Here is a 15,521-nt window from a genome sequence, read left to right on the forward strand (position 1 = left end):
ACTGGCAAAAGGAAAGAGAAGAAATTATAACTCTGACTATCCTTAACTTTTGTTGCCAAGTAGCTTCGTTAACTTTTCAAATCAAAAGAATACATACAAGTGTTATTAAATCATGTGGTTCAAAATGACCAATAGTGAACCAGAACACCCTTGTTCTTTTTTTATTTCTGATTCCAGAGCCATTACTTTCATCATTTCTGTTCTTAGTTTTTCTGTCAGAATTAGAATTTAGAATTAGATTTAGAATTACTTTCATAAACCTAAATCAGAGGTTGGCAAATGGTGATCCATAGGGTAAATTTAGTCTGCTGAACTTTATTTTAAGGCCTATCAGCCAGGAATTTTTTTTGTTTTACATTTTAAAAGATAGTTAGAAATCAAAACAACAAATCAATTAATATGAATGTGTGACAGACACTATGATCTACAGAGTCGAAGGCGTTTACTATCTGACCCTTTACAGAAAAAGTTTAAATCTCTGGTCTATGTGGCACATGTGTGAGCATGTGTGTGTATGTGCACACACACCCACAGATACAAACATGCACACACATACATGTTTGTTAATAATTTAAATGTTTAATTTTTTGCTGTATAAGAAAGACCAGCTTATGCTACTATTGATCTACCTTATATTGCTAGTTCTTATATTAGTATTAACTTTTTCTTTGGTTACATTTATAGCTTTAAATACTGTACTATTTCTTTTAAGATTTTATTTAGTTTTAGAGAGAGGGGAAGGGAAGGAGGAAGAGAGGGAGAGAAACATCAATGTGTGGTTGCCTTTCCCACACCAACAAATGGGGGACCTGACCCATAACTCAGGCATGTGCCCTGACTGGGAATCGAACCAGCAACCCTTTGGTTCACAGGCCAGTACTCAATCCACTGAGGCACACCAGCCAGGGCAAACTACTGTAGTATTCTTAAATCTCTGTTTTCTGTTTCAGTACCTTTGGGTGGGCATAAGGATAGATATATAGGTAGCGATTAGTGGGGATTATCTTGATTTTTATCCAGGAATAGTCATGTTTTTGAAATTTTTATCACTGAGCCAAGGTACTTTATACCCAGAAGCCAGCACAATGCCTGATACTCAGTAAGACTCTAACATTTCCTGAGTGTATGTTTGTATGCGTAGGACAGTTTGTTTCGCAGGGTTCTTATTGTCATGCTTGCAGAGGTTTGTATCGCTTTTTATAGTCGATGCCACAGTCGTAGGATTTCTTGTCATACTTAATTACATCCAATTAACTGAATCAGAATTTAAGTAACCTTATTTGCCATTACTTGCTGAAATACCTTCTGTATTGTTTTTAAACTGCCATAGATACTTGTGTGACATATGTTCCTTTGTGTGGAGTTAAGGTTGTTGCATAAAAAATGACGTAGGCATTGATATGGTATCACTCAGACACTTAACAACACTTGAAGTGTGTGTTAATCAGCCACACACTGTACTAGACATATTGTAGTCATACAGTGGTGAGCAAGACAGTCATGGTTGCAGCCCTCAGGAAATGTAGTGGGAAAGACAGGCAAATTAACAGTCATATACAGAAGCACATATAAATGCAAACCGATGTAAAGAATTTAAAGGAAAAGAACAAGTTATTTGAGAAAAGCAGAGAATATAGTTTTAAAACATGAGACCTTTTCATATGTATACAGATCATGTTTAGCATCCTAAAATATTTCCATTCCTCTAGAGCAGTAGTTCTCAAAATTTGCATACATCAAACTCACATGGAGTGTTTGTTAAAACAGTGTGTTTTGGGTTTCCAAGTTCAAAATTTCTTATTTATTAGGTGTGGATGGACATGAAGATCTGCATTTCTAATAGTTCTAGGTGTTTGTGATTCTGCTGATCCTGGAAACCACACTTCAAGAACCACTGATCTAGGAAGCTGGAATCACTTGTAGAACCGGAACAACATATTGATGTTTAGTTTCTGTATTTGGAAATTTTGACTTAATTGTGTGGTGGTATGGCCTGAATATGGAGCTTTTTAAAATGCTCCAGGTGGTTCTGATGTACAGCCAGGGTTGTAAGCTACCCAGCTGGGAACTGAGTACATATACACATACCATTTCTTAGTGGAGCTGAAAGTACATAATCCTGTATGGTGGTAAGATTGCATGGAAAAGGTGGGGAGAAGGTTGGACCAGAGACTTCAGTAAAAATACGGTACCTGAACTAAGACTTAAAGGAGGATCAGTCAACACCGAACTTGACAGAGAGGAATGAGGGTATGTCAGACAGAAGAAATGGTGAGTGGGAGTAGGCTTTGTTTCTTAAATAACCTACGCTGAACTTCTGAAATGTAATTATTCTCATATTGAGAGTCTCCTGGGCCAGAAAAAGAGGGGATAATTTATTCCTAATTTACAAATAAATATAAGGATCATCTGCACCATATTCAAATAATTTGTATTCGTTAATATATGTATTTAATAGGATGCGAAGAAGAAACCGAAAGACTAGGAGATACGGCGTTCTGGACACTAACATAGAAAACATGGAACTGACACCTTTAGAACAAGATGATGAGGATGACGATAACACACTGTTCGATGCCAATCATCCTCGAAGGTGAGTGTTGAGCAGTTTAATTTCGTGAATGAGGAGGTGAGTCCTGGACCAGTAAATTCAACAAATAAAGTAGAATTTTATTTAATATTTAGTTTTTATCCTAAATGATTTCACTCAGTTCTTTTTTAATGAAGTTCTTTGTAGTCCCCAACCAATAGCTCACATTCACATTGCTTTATTAAGCCAAACATGAACAATAGAATACCATCCTCCAAAGAAATCTTTATTGTACATCTTGTACAGATTTCCTCTTTTAACTGCTGTATCCTGATAGTATTTATCAACCCTGTGTGTGTGTCCGAGGGAGATAGTAAAGTTAATTTTATCACTGCATTCTGAAGATGTTTCGGTGTTAGTCTGGGTTACTCTGTTTGCAGTATTTCCTGGCAAAACTGTGGGACTAATGGTATATGGCCTGGTAGTGTAGCTATGTCATTTCTCAGATCTAGCCTTACTGAGTGGTAAGATCTTTCCTGGGAAGTTTGGATAAGTGAAATTATATGAATAAAGAATTTCTTTCAATGCAGATGAATGAAGGAAGGAGGCAGTAAAGATTCATTTCAATAGGGAAGGACATTTGGATAGAGGGGTAATTATTTCGATAAAGGAGTTATAATGAGGCACAAATGCAGAGTACAGAAATCTGGGATTTAAGAAAAAGGACTCAACAATAATATGTCTATTAAAGTATATCTGTATGACCTTTTAGTTGCTGGTAGTTCATTTAATAAAAATGAATATTTGAAATGTCAGTTGTACAGTTAGAATAGAGTCAGAGACTGGATATGTAAACATTAACAAAATGATTTCATCTGTTCATTACAGACTCAGTCTCTTAGAGAAAACTAACCAGAATAAAATACATTACATGAAAATTTTAGAATATTTGAATGTGTATTCTGAAAAACCCTTAAACTGCCTGTGAAGTATTACACAATTCCTATTAAGTCAAATACTGCTAGTGGCTCTCTGCTTCTTCAGTGTAAACCAGAGAAAGTAGCTGGCATGCATTTAAGAACTATTGTATGTAACAAAGACTTATCTTGATACATTAGAAATCACAGTAAGAATAATATGAAATACGGTTGGAAGCAGACTGACAGAAGGAATGGCACATCATTTCTATGATTTTGGGCTCACCCTACAGGAGGTTCCCATTGAATAAGGTGGTGGTGGAGTCTCACTTATATATGGTTATTAACTTCTTTTAATTTTTTACACAATTTCTACAGTATTTAAAGGGCATAGTATTCACAGTATTCTTAAAAACTAAGTGTATGTGGGCGTCTCTCCTGTACTACACAGAAAGGGAAGACCAAAAAGGAAGTTGTTAACTTAGGAAGTCAGGGTAGTTTCCAAAGAGGAAATGAATTTGAACCCCGGTTAATATATTTCAAGTAGGCTTGACTAAAGACAAAGTTAGTTGTAGGCAGCAGTGACTACCTAAAGTTTAGTAGTTGTGGAGGATGGTAGTTCAGAAAGTACAGCAGAAAGTGTCCAGAATATAGCCTGTTGTGTGTGCACATGTATTTCTACAGGCAGGATTGGGAGGACCAGCTCTGAAGGACACAGATGTGCAAGTCCTTCTGAGGGAAATTACACAGTTTTGTGATCTACCAAGGAGTTAGGTGTTACCATGCTGTCATTGGAGAACTATTGATGCTGTCTGGAGTCTATGTAATCAGATAATCAGGTCTGTGTTGTAGAATAACACATCATTTTTTTTAAGTCCTCCCCTGAGGATATATATTTTTATTGATTTTTTAGACAGAGAGGAAGGAGCCAGGGTTGTGGGGAAAGAAACATCCATGTAAGAGAGAAAGATCGATCAGTTGCCTCCCACACATGCACCAGCCTAGGGATGTGCCCTAATTGGTAATCGAATATACGACCTTTAGTTATTCAGGATGATGCTCCAACCAACTGAGCCACCTGACCAGGGCAGAATAATACTTCTTGTAGTAGGGAGGAAGGTGGCCTAGGAGAGATGAAGAGAGAAGAGACATTAAGAAGGGGTCAGTTTTATTAAGATACAATTACCCATAGCCATCTTTTAGTCTGCATCCTGGCTCACACAGACATTCCTCTAATGTTTACCCCACACTTCATCAATCTTGCATTCTATTAGGGAGCTGCGCATTAATCAGAGTTACATAAACAGAGAAAGAATAAGTATAGGGTGGTATAAGAACTTATAGCAGGGGCATGGAACACTTAACCAAAAGTTAATAGTCCAGAAAGTCCTCTTGGAAGTGATATATAAATTGAGACCTGAAAAAATTAGTAGGAATTAGCAAAATGAAAAGTGGGTATTTGGGTGGGGATTGGAAAAAGAACAGCAGGCACAAAGTACCAGAAACAAAAAAGAGTATAGAACATTTAAGGGACTAAAAGAATTTAAATAGATGATTTATTACCATGTATGACAATGAATAAGTGAATGAATGATTTTTGAGCTTCAAATACAAAAGAAAGTGATAGGTAATGCAAAACAAAGAATAAAAAGGCAGATAGTGATCCATATTAATTAGTTAGAAATTACAAGTTATGAAAACCACTTGGAAAATTTTAAGACAAACACAATCAAGGTGTATAAAAAAGCTATTCTGCAATGCATTGCAGAAAAGTTAAGATAAGGAATCAGGTGACTTGGAAGACTGGTTAGATGAGGCAAGTACATGGGGTGCCCAGTACCAGAGTGATAGCAAGAGAGGTAGAGAGGAGTAAATTATTCAAGGGGCTTTGAACAGTATTATCAACAAGATTTAGGTGTTGTGTTTTGAGGGTAAATGAGGGAGGAATGGTAATAATAATAGAAAAGCAAATTTCAGGGGTAATGATAATGATCAGTGATAATTACCATAAAGTCCTGACTCAATCACCTTGAGTTTTTTAGTAGTATGACCATATTTACTTGAAAAAAAATCTTAGGAAAAAGAACTTTAATGTACAGATGTCTAGATAAAATAAAAACAGCAAATTACTGCTTTTCTATTCACACACTCCATTCATTCATTTGTCCATTAAATGAAAGATGTAGCAGCTATTTATATTACAACTATCCAGTGCAAGGTACTGGTCTAGGTGTTTGGGACACATTAGAGCAACAAAACAGAAAAAAAAAGAAAAAGAAAAAGAAATCCTGATGTGTGGCACTTAACTTCTAGTGAGGGAAAGGTGAGATGTGGAGTTTGACAGTTCATTTTTATTTTCATTTTTCTTTCTGTATTTTTCTATGCTGTCTGATTTTTGTTTCTTCAAAGAGCATATATTTGTGCTTTACTTTAAAAAAAAACTTTTGTTTGTGAATAATTTAAAGTCTTCAGAAAAGTTAAAAGAATAAAAGTAGTACAAAGAACATCCTGTAATTTCTTATGTAGATTCACCTATTAATATTTTATGTAATTCTCTTGTATGTTCTCTCTCGTAATATAGATACAAAAGAATGCATCTCCTTCATTTCATGTTTATTTGATGTTCTGGTGTTTCATCATAATTCATCATCATAGATTCAGGTTATGCATCCTTAGCTGAAATACTATACAGATCATCCTTCCTCCTCCTCAAGATACCACATCTGAAGACATGTGACGTTCATCTGTCCTTTATTAGCAGTGGTGATTTTGATGCACCTGTTCTAGGTTTTATCCAGTTTCTCTAGTATGTTATTGCTTTTTTTCCTTTGCAGCTAACAAGGAAATATATTAAATGGGGAAATATATTAAAATTTCCCCCAGGTTTAGCACTCATTCATCATTTTTGCCTGTTCTGATCTTCACTGTTATAGTTGCAAAATAATGACTTTCCAACTTCAATATTTGTTCCATATTTACAAATGATCCTCACCCTCTGTAACTTAGAGATTATTTTCTGTGCGGGTATATACAGTCCAAATTCCTTAATTCATTTGAAGCTGATTCAGTGAGTAGCTCTCTCTGGTCTGATGTCAATAGTAGAGATTAAACATACATTGTGACATCAATTTATTTAACTGTTCAAATTTATCTTATGGGAAAGAGGCATATAGATCTTATTGTAATTCACTTCAGTAACACATGATAATCATGTGTAATGCTATTTGTTTCTCCCAATAAAGATGAAAAATCAATGCATATATGGAGATTAGACTAATGGTTTTGGGGGGTCCTGGAAGGGGACTTTCACCAGGGTTTCCCAGAACAGCCATATAAATGGTAGGAGGAACCATGGAATGGATAATGGTGGTCAAATGCCTTTAGAGGGATAAGGTCAGGGGTCCTGTTACTGAGTCCAGGGAGAAGTCTGGAGAGAACTGGGTAACAGAACTACCATAGGGATGATTTAATAGTCACTTGTTAGTAAGTATCTACTTCAGTGCAGTATGTACCAGACATTGTACCAGGTTCCTTACATGCACTATATGAAATCAAGACAGTCTTGTGAAGTATTTCCTGTTGCTTTCATTTTAAAGACAGGAAAACTGAGGCTCAGCTAGATTTAATGAGTTAGACTTCTCTTCCTGCACACTCATTCCATTTATTAAATACTTATTTGATTTATATCTATGAAGAGAACTATGAAGAGAATAATTATAAATTCTGTTCATTTTTTATCTATACCAGTACCCGCTGTGACTCATTTTCAAATGAAGACCCTGAAGATGAGGATTATAAATACTTTGATTTGCCTATCATGCCAATTGCAATACATATTAGTCCACAGTATAATGGCTGGTAGTTCTTGTTGCATCATCGCTTATGGATGCTGCCTTCATTGTTTAAGTGCTTTCTAAAATTAGTTCCTCCTCATTTTCTAAATTCTATCCACAAAATAACAGGAAGCAAGTCATTTCCAGAGATGTAAATGGATTTCCTTGCTTACAATTTTATCACAGTATAAATTTATCCTTTTGTAGTTAGCTATTTCTGAGACGGAAGGTTTTATCGTGCCTTTTAATATATCAAAATTTTAATAATGATTGTAGTTGGTAGTTAGGATTGGAGGTAATTATTTTCACTGATCCTTTGTATAAGGTTGGATGACATGGAATTGCCAATATATAGTTTAATGTAAACTTCCTAAAGAGAATGTGTTATTTCATGTAGAAGGTTGTCACAGAGAGGGCTGACTCCAGGCACAGTGTATCAGGCCTCTGGCTCCTTTCCTCCATGAACACCTTGGTTCTGCCCATTTTCATGTGTTGGCTTCATTTTTAGACTAATAGGATGATGCCAGTAATTTCTATAATCATACCCAGAATGCTAACTTTCAATGGAAGTTAGGGACTAGTTCTCTTAACATCTCTTTCTTAGAAATGAGAAAAATTTCCCCAGAAACTCTTAATAGATTTGTTTTTTGGAAATGACTTGCTTCTTGTTGTTTTTGTTTTCCATATCATTGGTCATGTGGTCATTTCTAAAGTAAACCCTGGGAAGAAAAATCAAAGTACCATGATTAGCTCAGAATTATCTTTTGGGATTGAATGGATATTAAGGAGTTAGCAACCACCATTACCACTATATCTAGAAATTTAAGCACTGAGGTTAATACAGTCAAGTTGGGAAAATATGTACATTGTAGAAAAAAAATAACTTGAGCACCTTGGTTAATATAATTTACCTTGAATTTGATAATTGATATCCTGATTTTTAAAGTAGAGGTATTTAGTTTTGGGAACATTTTGCACAAAGGAGTTATAAAAGTAAAACACAAATACCAATTCTTTCATTGTTTCAGCCCTCTCAGACCAAAAATTTGATGAGGAATCAGAGTATATACTGACTAAAAATTACCTTCATTTTCCTCAAGTGAAACATTTTATATATTTAATACAATTCAAAAATATTGGAAACAAATACTCATAACTAGCCTCTAAAAATGCATTTTTGAAACCATGCTTTACAACACAAAAAATGGGAACAGTGCTTTCTTGCTGTTTTGATTTCTACTGAATAGTAAAATTATTAAGCTAGTAATATCACTTCAAGACTATTTTAATAATTTTTGCCATGTTTGTAATTTTTAAAGAAAAATCTAAATTTGCACTTTAGCTACTTCTGTTTCACTAAGTTTAATATCACATTGTATGTGTTTATTGCATTTGTACTCAATGTTACTTAGCCAGAACATATTTTATGGGTTTTAATGGCAGTGTATCAGAATCAGAAAGCAGTTTCAATTTAAGTATTTAACCAGAAAGCCTATTTGAGAAAATTTTATTTAAACAATTATCAATTTGAAAATAGTTTTAATTTTTAAAACACTGCTTTTAATGTAGAGCACAACATTATCAGAATAAACACTGTTATTCAGATGAGCTTGATGCACCTGAAGGGGATAGTGGTGTTCTTTGTCATTACTTAACCAGATAAGCCTTCATGTGGGATTTTTTGTATGTTTTACTTTTTCTGCAGACATTGAATCTTAGAAGAAAGTTTGTCTTGCTCCATTAATAATTAGACATCACAGTATGCTTATTGGATAGGAATGTGAATCATTTGTATATTATTTTAACAAATGCTATGTAACATTAAATTCTTTTTTTTATTTTTAAATATAGCTTGTAGTTTAGAACCATTTTAGTTTTTTTTAGTGTATTGGGGTAACATTGGTTAATAAAATTATATAGATTTCAAGTGTACAATTCTATAATGCATCATCTATACATTGTATTGTGTGTTCACTACCTCCAGTCAAGTCACCTTCCATTAAATTCTAACTGGTAATACTATTGTCTCATCCCAGTGCATGGTCTGGAGTTGCCCTGTCTAATTTAATAGCCCCTAGTCATATGTGGCCCTTGAAATGTGACTAATGTGACTGAGGAACTGAATTTTTTATTTTATTGAATTTTAATAAATTGAAATTTTAAATTCCCAGATGTGGCAAGTGGCTAGTGTGTAGGATAGCACAGACCTAGAGCAAAAGTGTTTAATTGATCTGGTTTAAACTAATTCTATTAAATGAAAACTCTTACACAATAGTTTAATTATAGGTTTCTGTTTATATAGTACTTTATTTAATGAAATGCTTACTTGTTTGGTTCAGGATTTATATTCTACTGTGTCGGGACTGCCAACTCTCTGAGGAATATAGTGGGAGAGATGGACATGAGTGGCAGAGCATGACCACCCTGAAGGCTGATTTATGTGAATGGGGTTAAGACAATACACGAACCAGGACCTCAATTTTATGGGCAGCAAAAGCCCTAAACACAGTTCTTAAGGCATTAACCTTTCGCAGTGCTCTGAGATTGTGTTTATTCTAAAAAATTCACAGGCATTGTATCTACTATAAGAAGACCTGGGAAGAGAAATAACTCCAGGAATCTAGTATTTGCAAATTTATTTAAATGAACAAAAAAAATAACAATGCTCTTAACTGCACTAGGATAGTTTTTTCTTTCAAATTTGATTTGATTTTATAACCATTTTGATAGTTTCAGATTCCCAAGTTGGCTTTTAAGTTTTCTTGAAAAGAATATCTTTTTAAAATTATTGTATCATTGTAGAATGTGTAGAGACAGAGCATTCTTGAAGCTTGAAAAATACTCAAACTTAGATTTTCTGTAAAATATGTTAATATTAAGCACTTGCTTTACCTCATAGAAAGCATGGCATTTGTTTATTGTGGAAAGAATATTTAACATGAGATCTACCCTCTTAATTTTAGGTGCACAATAAGTATTGTTAACTGTAGGCACAAGGTTGTTCAACATATCTCCAGAATGTATTCGTCTTGCATTAACTGGTACTTTATAACAGCTGAATAGCAACTCCCTGTTTTCTTCTCTCAGCTCCTGTCAGCCACCAGTCTATGCTTCTCTAAGTTTGACTAATTTTTACTACTGGTCATAGAGAACCTGGAATTACAAAGACTCAAACATTTTCCCAACGTTCTAAGCAGTCTGCAGTAACTGGCCCCTGGGATCAATTCAATGGCTATTTGATGGCCAAGTCTACATCTATACAGCTTTCTCAAGCATTTCCTCATGCTTGTCCTGTCCTGGTTCATATGGCTGCTGTAGTTTCATCCATCACAACCGTGTTCCAGGCAACAAGACGGTGGTGGGCAAGAATCACGCCACGTCTACCTCTTTATCAGGAAATCACAATTTCTCAGAACTGTCCCCTTCCTCCCATGAGACTTTCATACCCCCTTCTACTGCCCTTCACTCACCAAAAAAAGAAAGAAAAATATTTTTATTAGCAAACTACAAGGAGTGAATAAACGTTGAGTAGACAGCGCTGGTTATTCAAAGTATTTTCTGAGGTTAAATCCGGCAACTGGCAAGAGAGGAATGTTTGGGTGTTCCTAAACACAATGAAGGCAGGATGCTGAGGAGTCATTGTTCATGAGTAGCAGTTTTACAGAGAGTAAGAGCTGTCCAGAAAAATATGATTATTAAGATAGAGCACAGAACATTTGACATTTAATCTTATCTTTAGGTTTCGGCAATTAAACCTCATGATTTGGAAGCCATCAAGGCATTAAGTGTTGAGGTTGTCTGTTTTCCTGTGTCACTATAGATTTGTTTGTACTGGTTCTGCATGTCACTATCATAGCATGTGGTTGAGCAAGAATGTAACATTCTTAACTTTTTGCATCTTAAATTCTAATGGTGAAGAACTTGAACTTGTCAATTTGAGTAGTTATTTCTAGATTAAACATGGTCAATTCAAGATTAAAACATCATTAATTAAAGATTCTCCATGTTTTCCCCTCCTTTTACTCCAAGTTGATCTAAGTTCTGTGGAGATTTGCACCATTAGTCATTTACTCTAAGACATTAATTTTAAGCTGTAGCACTAAGAAGGAAAAAAAATAGTCAATTTAATTATGAAACAATATAATGCTATTTTTACTTAATATAGGGATCATGTAGGGCAGCTTGTCAATACACCTAAAGTATTTGTCAATTTCTTCTACCATCATGTGCATTTCTTGGTGTGTAATAGTCTCCTTTAGAACAGAAATTAACAAAGCTATGTCTACCAGAAATGTCTTCCCATTTAAAATAAATGTTTTTTGGCAAAAATATGGAATTGACACCACTGTTTTAGTGACAGACATTTGTGTACTGACATCAAATTATAGCCTACTGTTATCTTTCATAGCTTTCTACATATATAACTTTTGTGTCAGTGATGATTCATGATACTATATTTTGAAGGCATTTTAAACATTATTAAACTCATCCTTATAAGACCAACAACTCAGTGGGAATAACAATACAAAGAGCTTCAGTCAGTTTTGTGCACATATGGGCGGTACCATTGTGACACAGTTCTAAGATACCGGCAATTGGGAGATGAATCCCAGATTCAAAGATGTTAAAATATGTAATATGTGTTTTAGAAATTGTGAAGTATAGTGCCATGCATAGGAGAGGGTACACTTGCAGCCCTGCTTGGTTTGGGGGCTTTAGCCTCTACCCCTGCTTTTTCTGTCAAAAGCCTCTTATTAACAGGTCCACACAAATTACACTGTGTATTCTTGGTTGTGTCTCCAATCTTCTCTGATTCTACCAGATATATATATATATTTTTTTTTTTTTTTTCCAGACATCAGGAACTCTTGGGTTTCTTACCCTGTACCATGCTAATAAATGCACTACATTTTTTAAATTGCTGTGAGATTTCTGAGAAACTGAGTTAGGGATAGAAATATAGGAGATTTCACTAAGGAAGTGATAATTGGGTTGTAGTTATTTTTAAAAATATGAAAGAGATTTGCCCTGACTGGTATGGCTCAGCAGATTGAACACAGACCTGTGAACCAAAGGGTCACTGGTTCAATTCCCAGTTAGGGCACATGTGTGGGTTGCAGGCCAATTCCCTGGTGGGGGGCACTTAAGAGGCAACTACACACACTCATGTTTCTCTCTTTCTCCCTTCCCCTCTGTCTAAAAACAATAAATAAATAAAATCTTTTTAAAAAATGCATAAGAGATTCAAATAAGAGTATTATTTCAAGCAGAGCTGAAAACATGAGTCAAGGAATGTCCTGGCAAGAGTGTGTGCATGTTGTGAGCTGCTACAGAACACATGACATGTGAAAGGATCACAACACATCAGTCAGATTTTGGGACCAAATCATGAAGAACATGTTAAAAAGCAACAGATTAAGGATTTGGATTTTGCTATTTGTAAAAATGGTTTGGAGTGAAGGAGTAATGGCATGAAATTTATTTTCTAGGAAAATGATTTTGTTGACCTTGTAAAAATGAACTAGAGTTCATTTTTAACTAAGGTCCAGTCTTTTGAAGGTCCAGTCTTTTGAAGTTGTTTCAGTGGTTCGGTTGAGAGCTGTCAAAGCAGAAGCAAAGGCTAAAAGGGAAAGAAAGGGTTGTATAAAATGAGGACTACATATTAATTGTGTTTTAATAACCTTCAACATCTTTTTGAAAAAGCTTAAATTATCCCCAAGTTAAAATATATTACAATCTCATTAGCCTATAACAATCTAGAGATTAAAATTGCTTACTAAAGATTTAAATAAAACAGCAAGTTGGAAGAGAGCATTACTCATTCTCAAATGTATCACCCTTGAATTTGTAAATGTTGGTGATTGTAAGAAAAGATTAGGTTAGTCAAATTAGCATACCTTTGGCCATTCTTCTAGTTTGCCTAAATGCCTTTGGTTGTACTCACTCTAATCAGCAGAAGTTTCTTAGAAGCTATGATTTCAATTAAGTAACAGTAAACCCTGGTGTATAATTAGAATTAACGTCTGTAAAAATGTATGTGGTGAAAGTAGGAACTCTTTTGACCATAAACTAGTCAGTAAAGGAAGAAAATGAGCAAACTTGCCCCATTATATGTTTATGGAAGACCTTATCTTTGGTTTGGATGAATTCTGTTACTGTGTTATAAATATTAGAAGCAGTTTTTTGTTTAGTAGAGTATATGCTTCCAGGCCTGCTGCTTCAATTGATTCTTGTTTCTGAAGATTTAGAAATACAATCAGTTAAGAATTGTATTTACAGAAATTATAGACACAACTGTATTTTATACTTAAGTCAATTAAAGTCATTTATGAATATTATATGAGGGTGTAACTTGGTAAAACTATGAACTATTCTTTAATTATCTACACTGGTTACATATAAAACCCCTTTAAAAAAATGAGAATTACAATGTAAACTATAATATCTGATATAATTAGTATCGACAAAGCCATCACCTATTTTATTGGTGTCATTTATTATAATTCCCTTAGATTAAGTGCTTTCATTATCTTCTTGCCACTCGAAATCTTTGGGAATATTTTAAAATAGGATTAAATTTATTCCAGGATGAGCATTTAATGGTATTTTATTTTTCTTGCAGATAAGACTGTGCCTTTTGCAAAGATTTCATCTTTCTACAATGAAGAGCAGAATTTTTGTGTTTAAGGAATAAGAAGCCACTTTATCATTGGGGGGGTATTTAAGTCACATATATTATGACAGCTCTTAATTTGTTATTGCCATAAATACTATATTGTTTTACTATGTTTTTGTATATATATACATATATATATAGAAGTGCTCTTAATGGGCTTAGAGTTATTTGGAGTAAACTGTACTATAATAGACATCTGTTTGAAAGGTACTTTAAAGCAGGGTGTTCTCTGATCAGTTTTTGTTTCCCACTTACTGTATTATTGGAAACTGTTTTATATACTAATGACTTTGTTTGTTTGATTTTGCGGGTTAATTATTTTTTTCCTGGAACTATAAATTCCAACAACTAACTGCTGTATAAAAAAAAATTAAAAATTTCTTTATCAAGATGTATTTCCCATTATTGTGAGGGGAAAAAAGCCAAATTTATTACTTTGCCTTTGGGTCTTTTAAATATTGATAAATGTGTGAGTTGTATGGAAAACAATAAATATGATTTAAAATTATTTTAAGTGTTGCAGACAGAATTGTTTATAAAATAAACCCATACTATTGAATTATTATATATTAACATGCATTTTATATGATTTCTAAAAAAATCTGTCAAAGGGTTATTATATTTTAGCAAATTTCTTATTGAATCAGGATATCTACTTTGATTAGATATTTCAGAAACCAGTAAATTTCAAAGCCGATATTTTTATTAATAATACTGAGAAATAAAAATGACAAACATTTTAATCATATTACAGTATAGGAGGGTAAGGAATTAAAGTGCATCAAGTAAGAGTCAGAGAGACCTGGATGCAAAAAGTGATTTTATCATCTCTGAATGAATTGTTGAGCTTCAACCCTATCGAGCTTCAGTTTTTCACATTCTAAAAATTAGAGGAGAACTTATAGCAAAAGCACAGATCACACACTCAGTTTCTTACAAGGGACAGGGATGTCATTTAAATGTGTGTCAGTCAGGAAAGGTTTAAGAGGAGTGTCTAACCTGCAGACTGTGGGCCTCGTGAAGCTCAGGGTGGCTATGAATGCAGCCCAACACAAAACTGTAAATTTATTTAAAACATTATGAGGTTTTTTTTGTGATTACATGTCACAGTGTATTTAATGTGTGGCCCAGGACAACTCTTCTTCCAGTGTGGCCCAGGGATGCCAAAAGGTTGAATACTCCTGCCTAGAACATATAGTAGTCCCCATCTCACAGTGGGTTACAACATAGCTTTTTTTCCCCCTCACACTGCCCATTTGTTATGTACTGGAATTCTGCTCTTTGCTGTCTTTTCTCGAGAGCCAAAGTCAATTCCAAACCTCTGCTTGGAATATTGCCTCATAGCTGATGTTCAGACATGGTGAAGGGTATGCCAGTTCATAAGTTTCTCCCCTAAAGTACATTTTATCTTAAGGCCATATATGAGTTCTACAAGGCAAGGATGGGTAATCTAGCAATGAGATGAGTTGGAGATTTGGCCACCCAAAATGCCTCCTTAGGTTTACCTGTGTGTTAACTGGCATCACACGATGAGTCAAGTCTACCCATGTCAGTGTGTTTGTGTA

At 34.5% G+C, this 15,521-nt stretch overlaps 1 protein-coding gene across 2 annotated transcripts in view; it reads left to right on the forward strand.

Moving 5' to 3' along the window:
* Positions 1 to 14,464, forward strand: part of FAM174A (family with sequence similarity 174 member A) — a 29,868-nt gene extending 15,404 nt beyond the window's left edge. Inside the window, exons 2-3 of one of the 2 annotated variants that reach the window (XM_036020588.1) lie at positions 2,459 to 2,608; positions 13,903 to 14,464. In XM_036020588.1, coding sequence (XP_035876481.1) covers positions 2,459 to 2,597 — 139 coding nt within the window. In that variant the 3' untranslated portion in view covers positions 2,598 to 2,608; positions 13,903 to 14,464. The remainder of the gene's footprint in view (positions 1 to 2,458; positions 2,609 to 13,902) is intronic. The other variant, XM_028518896.2, reaches the window with a different exon arrangement.
* The last annotated feature ends 1,057 nt before the right edge of the window (positions 14,465 to 15,521 follow it).

This window comes from Phyllostomus discolor, chromosome 3 (assembly GCF_004126475.2).
Source record: "Phyllostomus discolor isolate MPI-MPIP mPhyDis1 chromosome 3, mPhyDis1.pri.v3, whole genome shotgun sequence".
NCBI classification, from domain to species: domain Eukaryota; kingdom Metazoa; phylum Chordata; class Mammalia; order Chiroptera; family Phyllostomidae; genus Phyllostomus; species Phyllostomus discolor.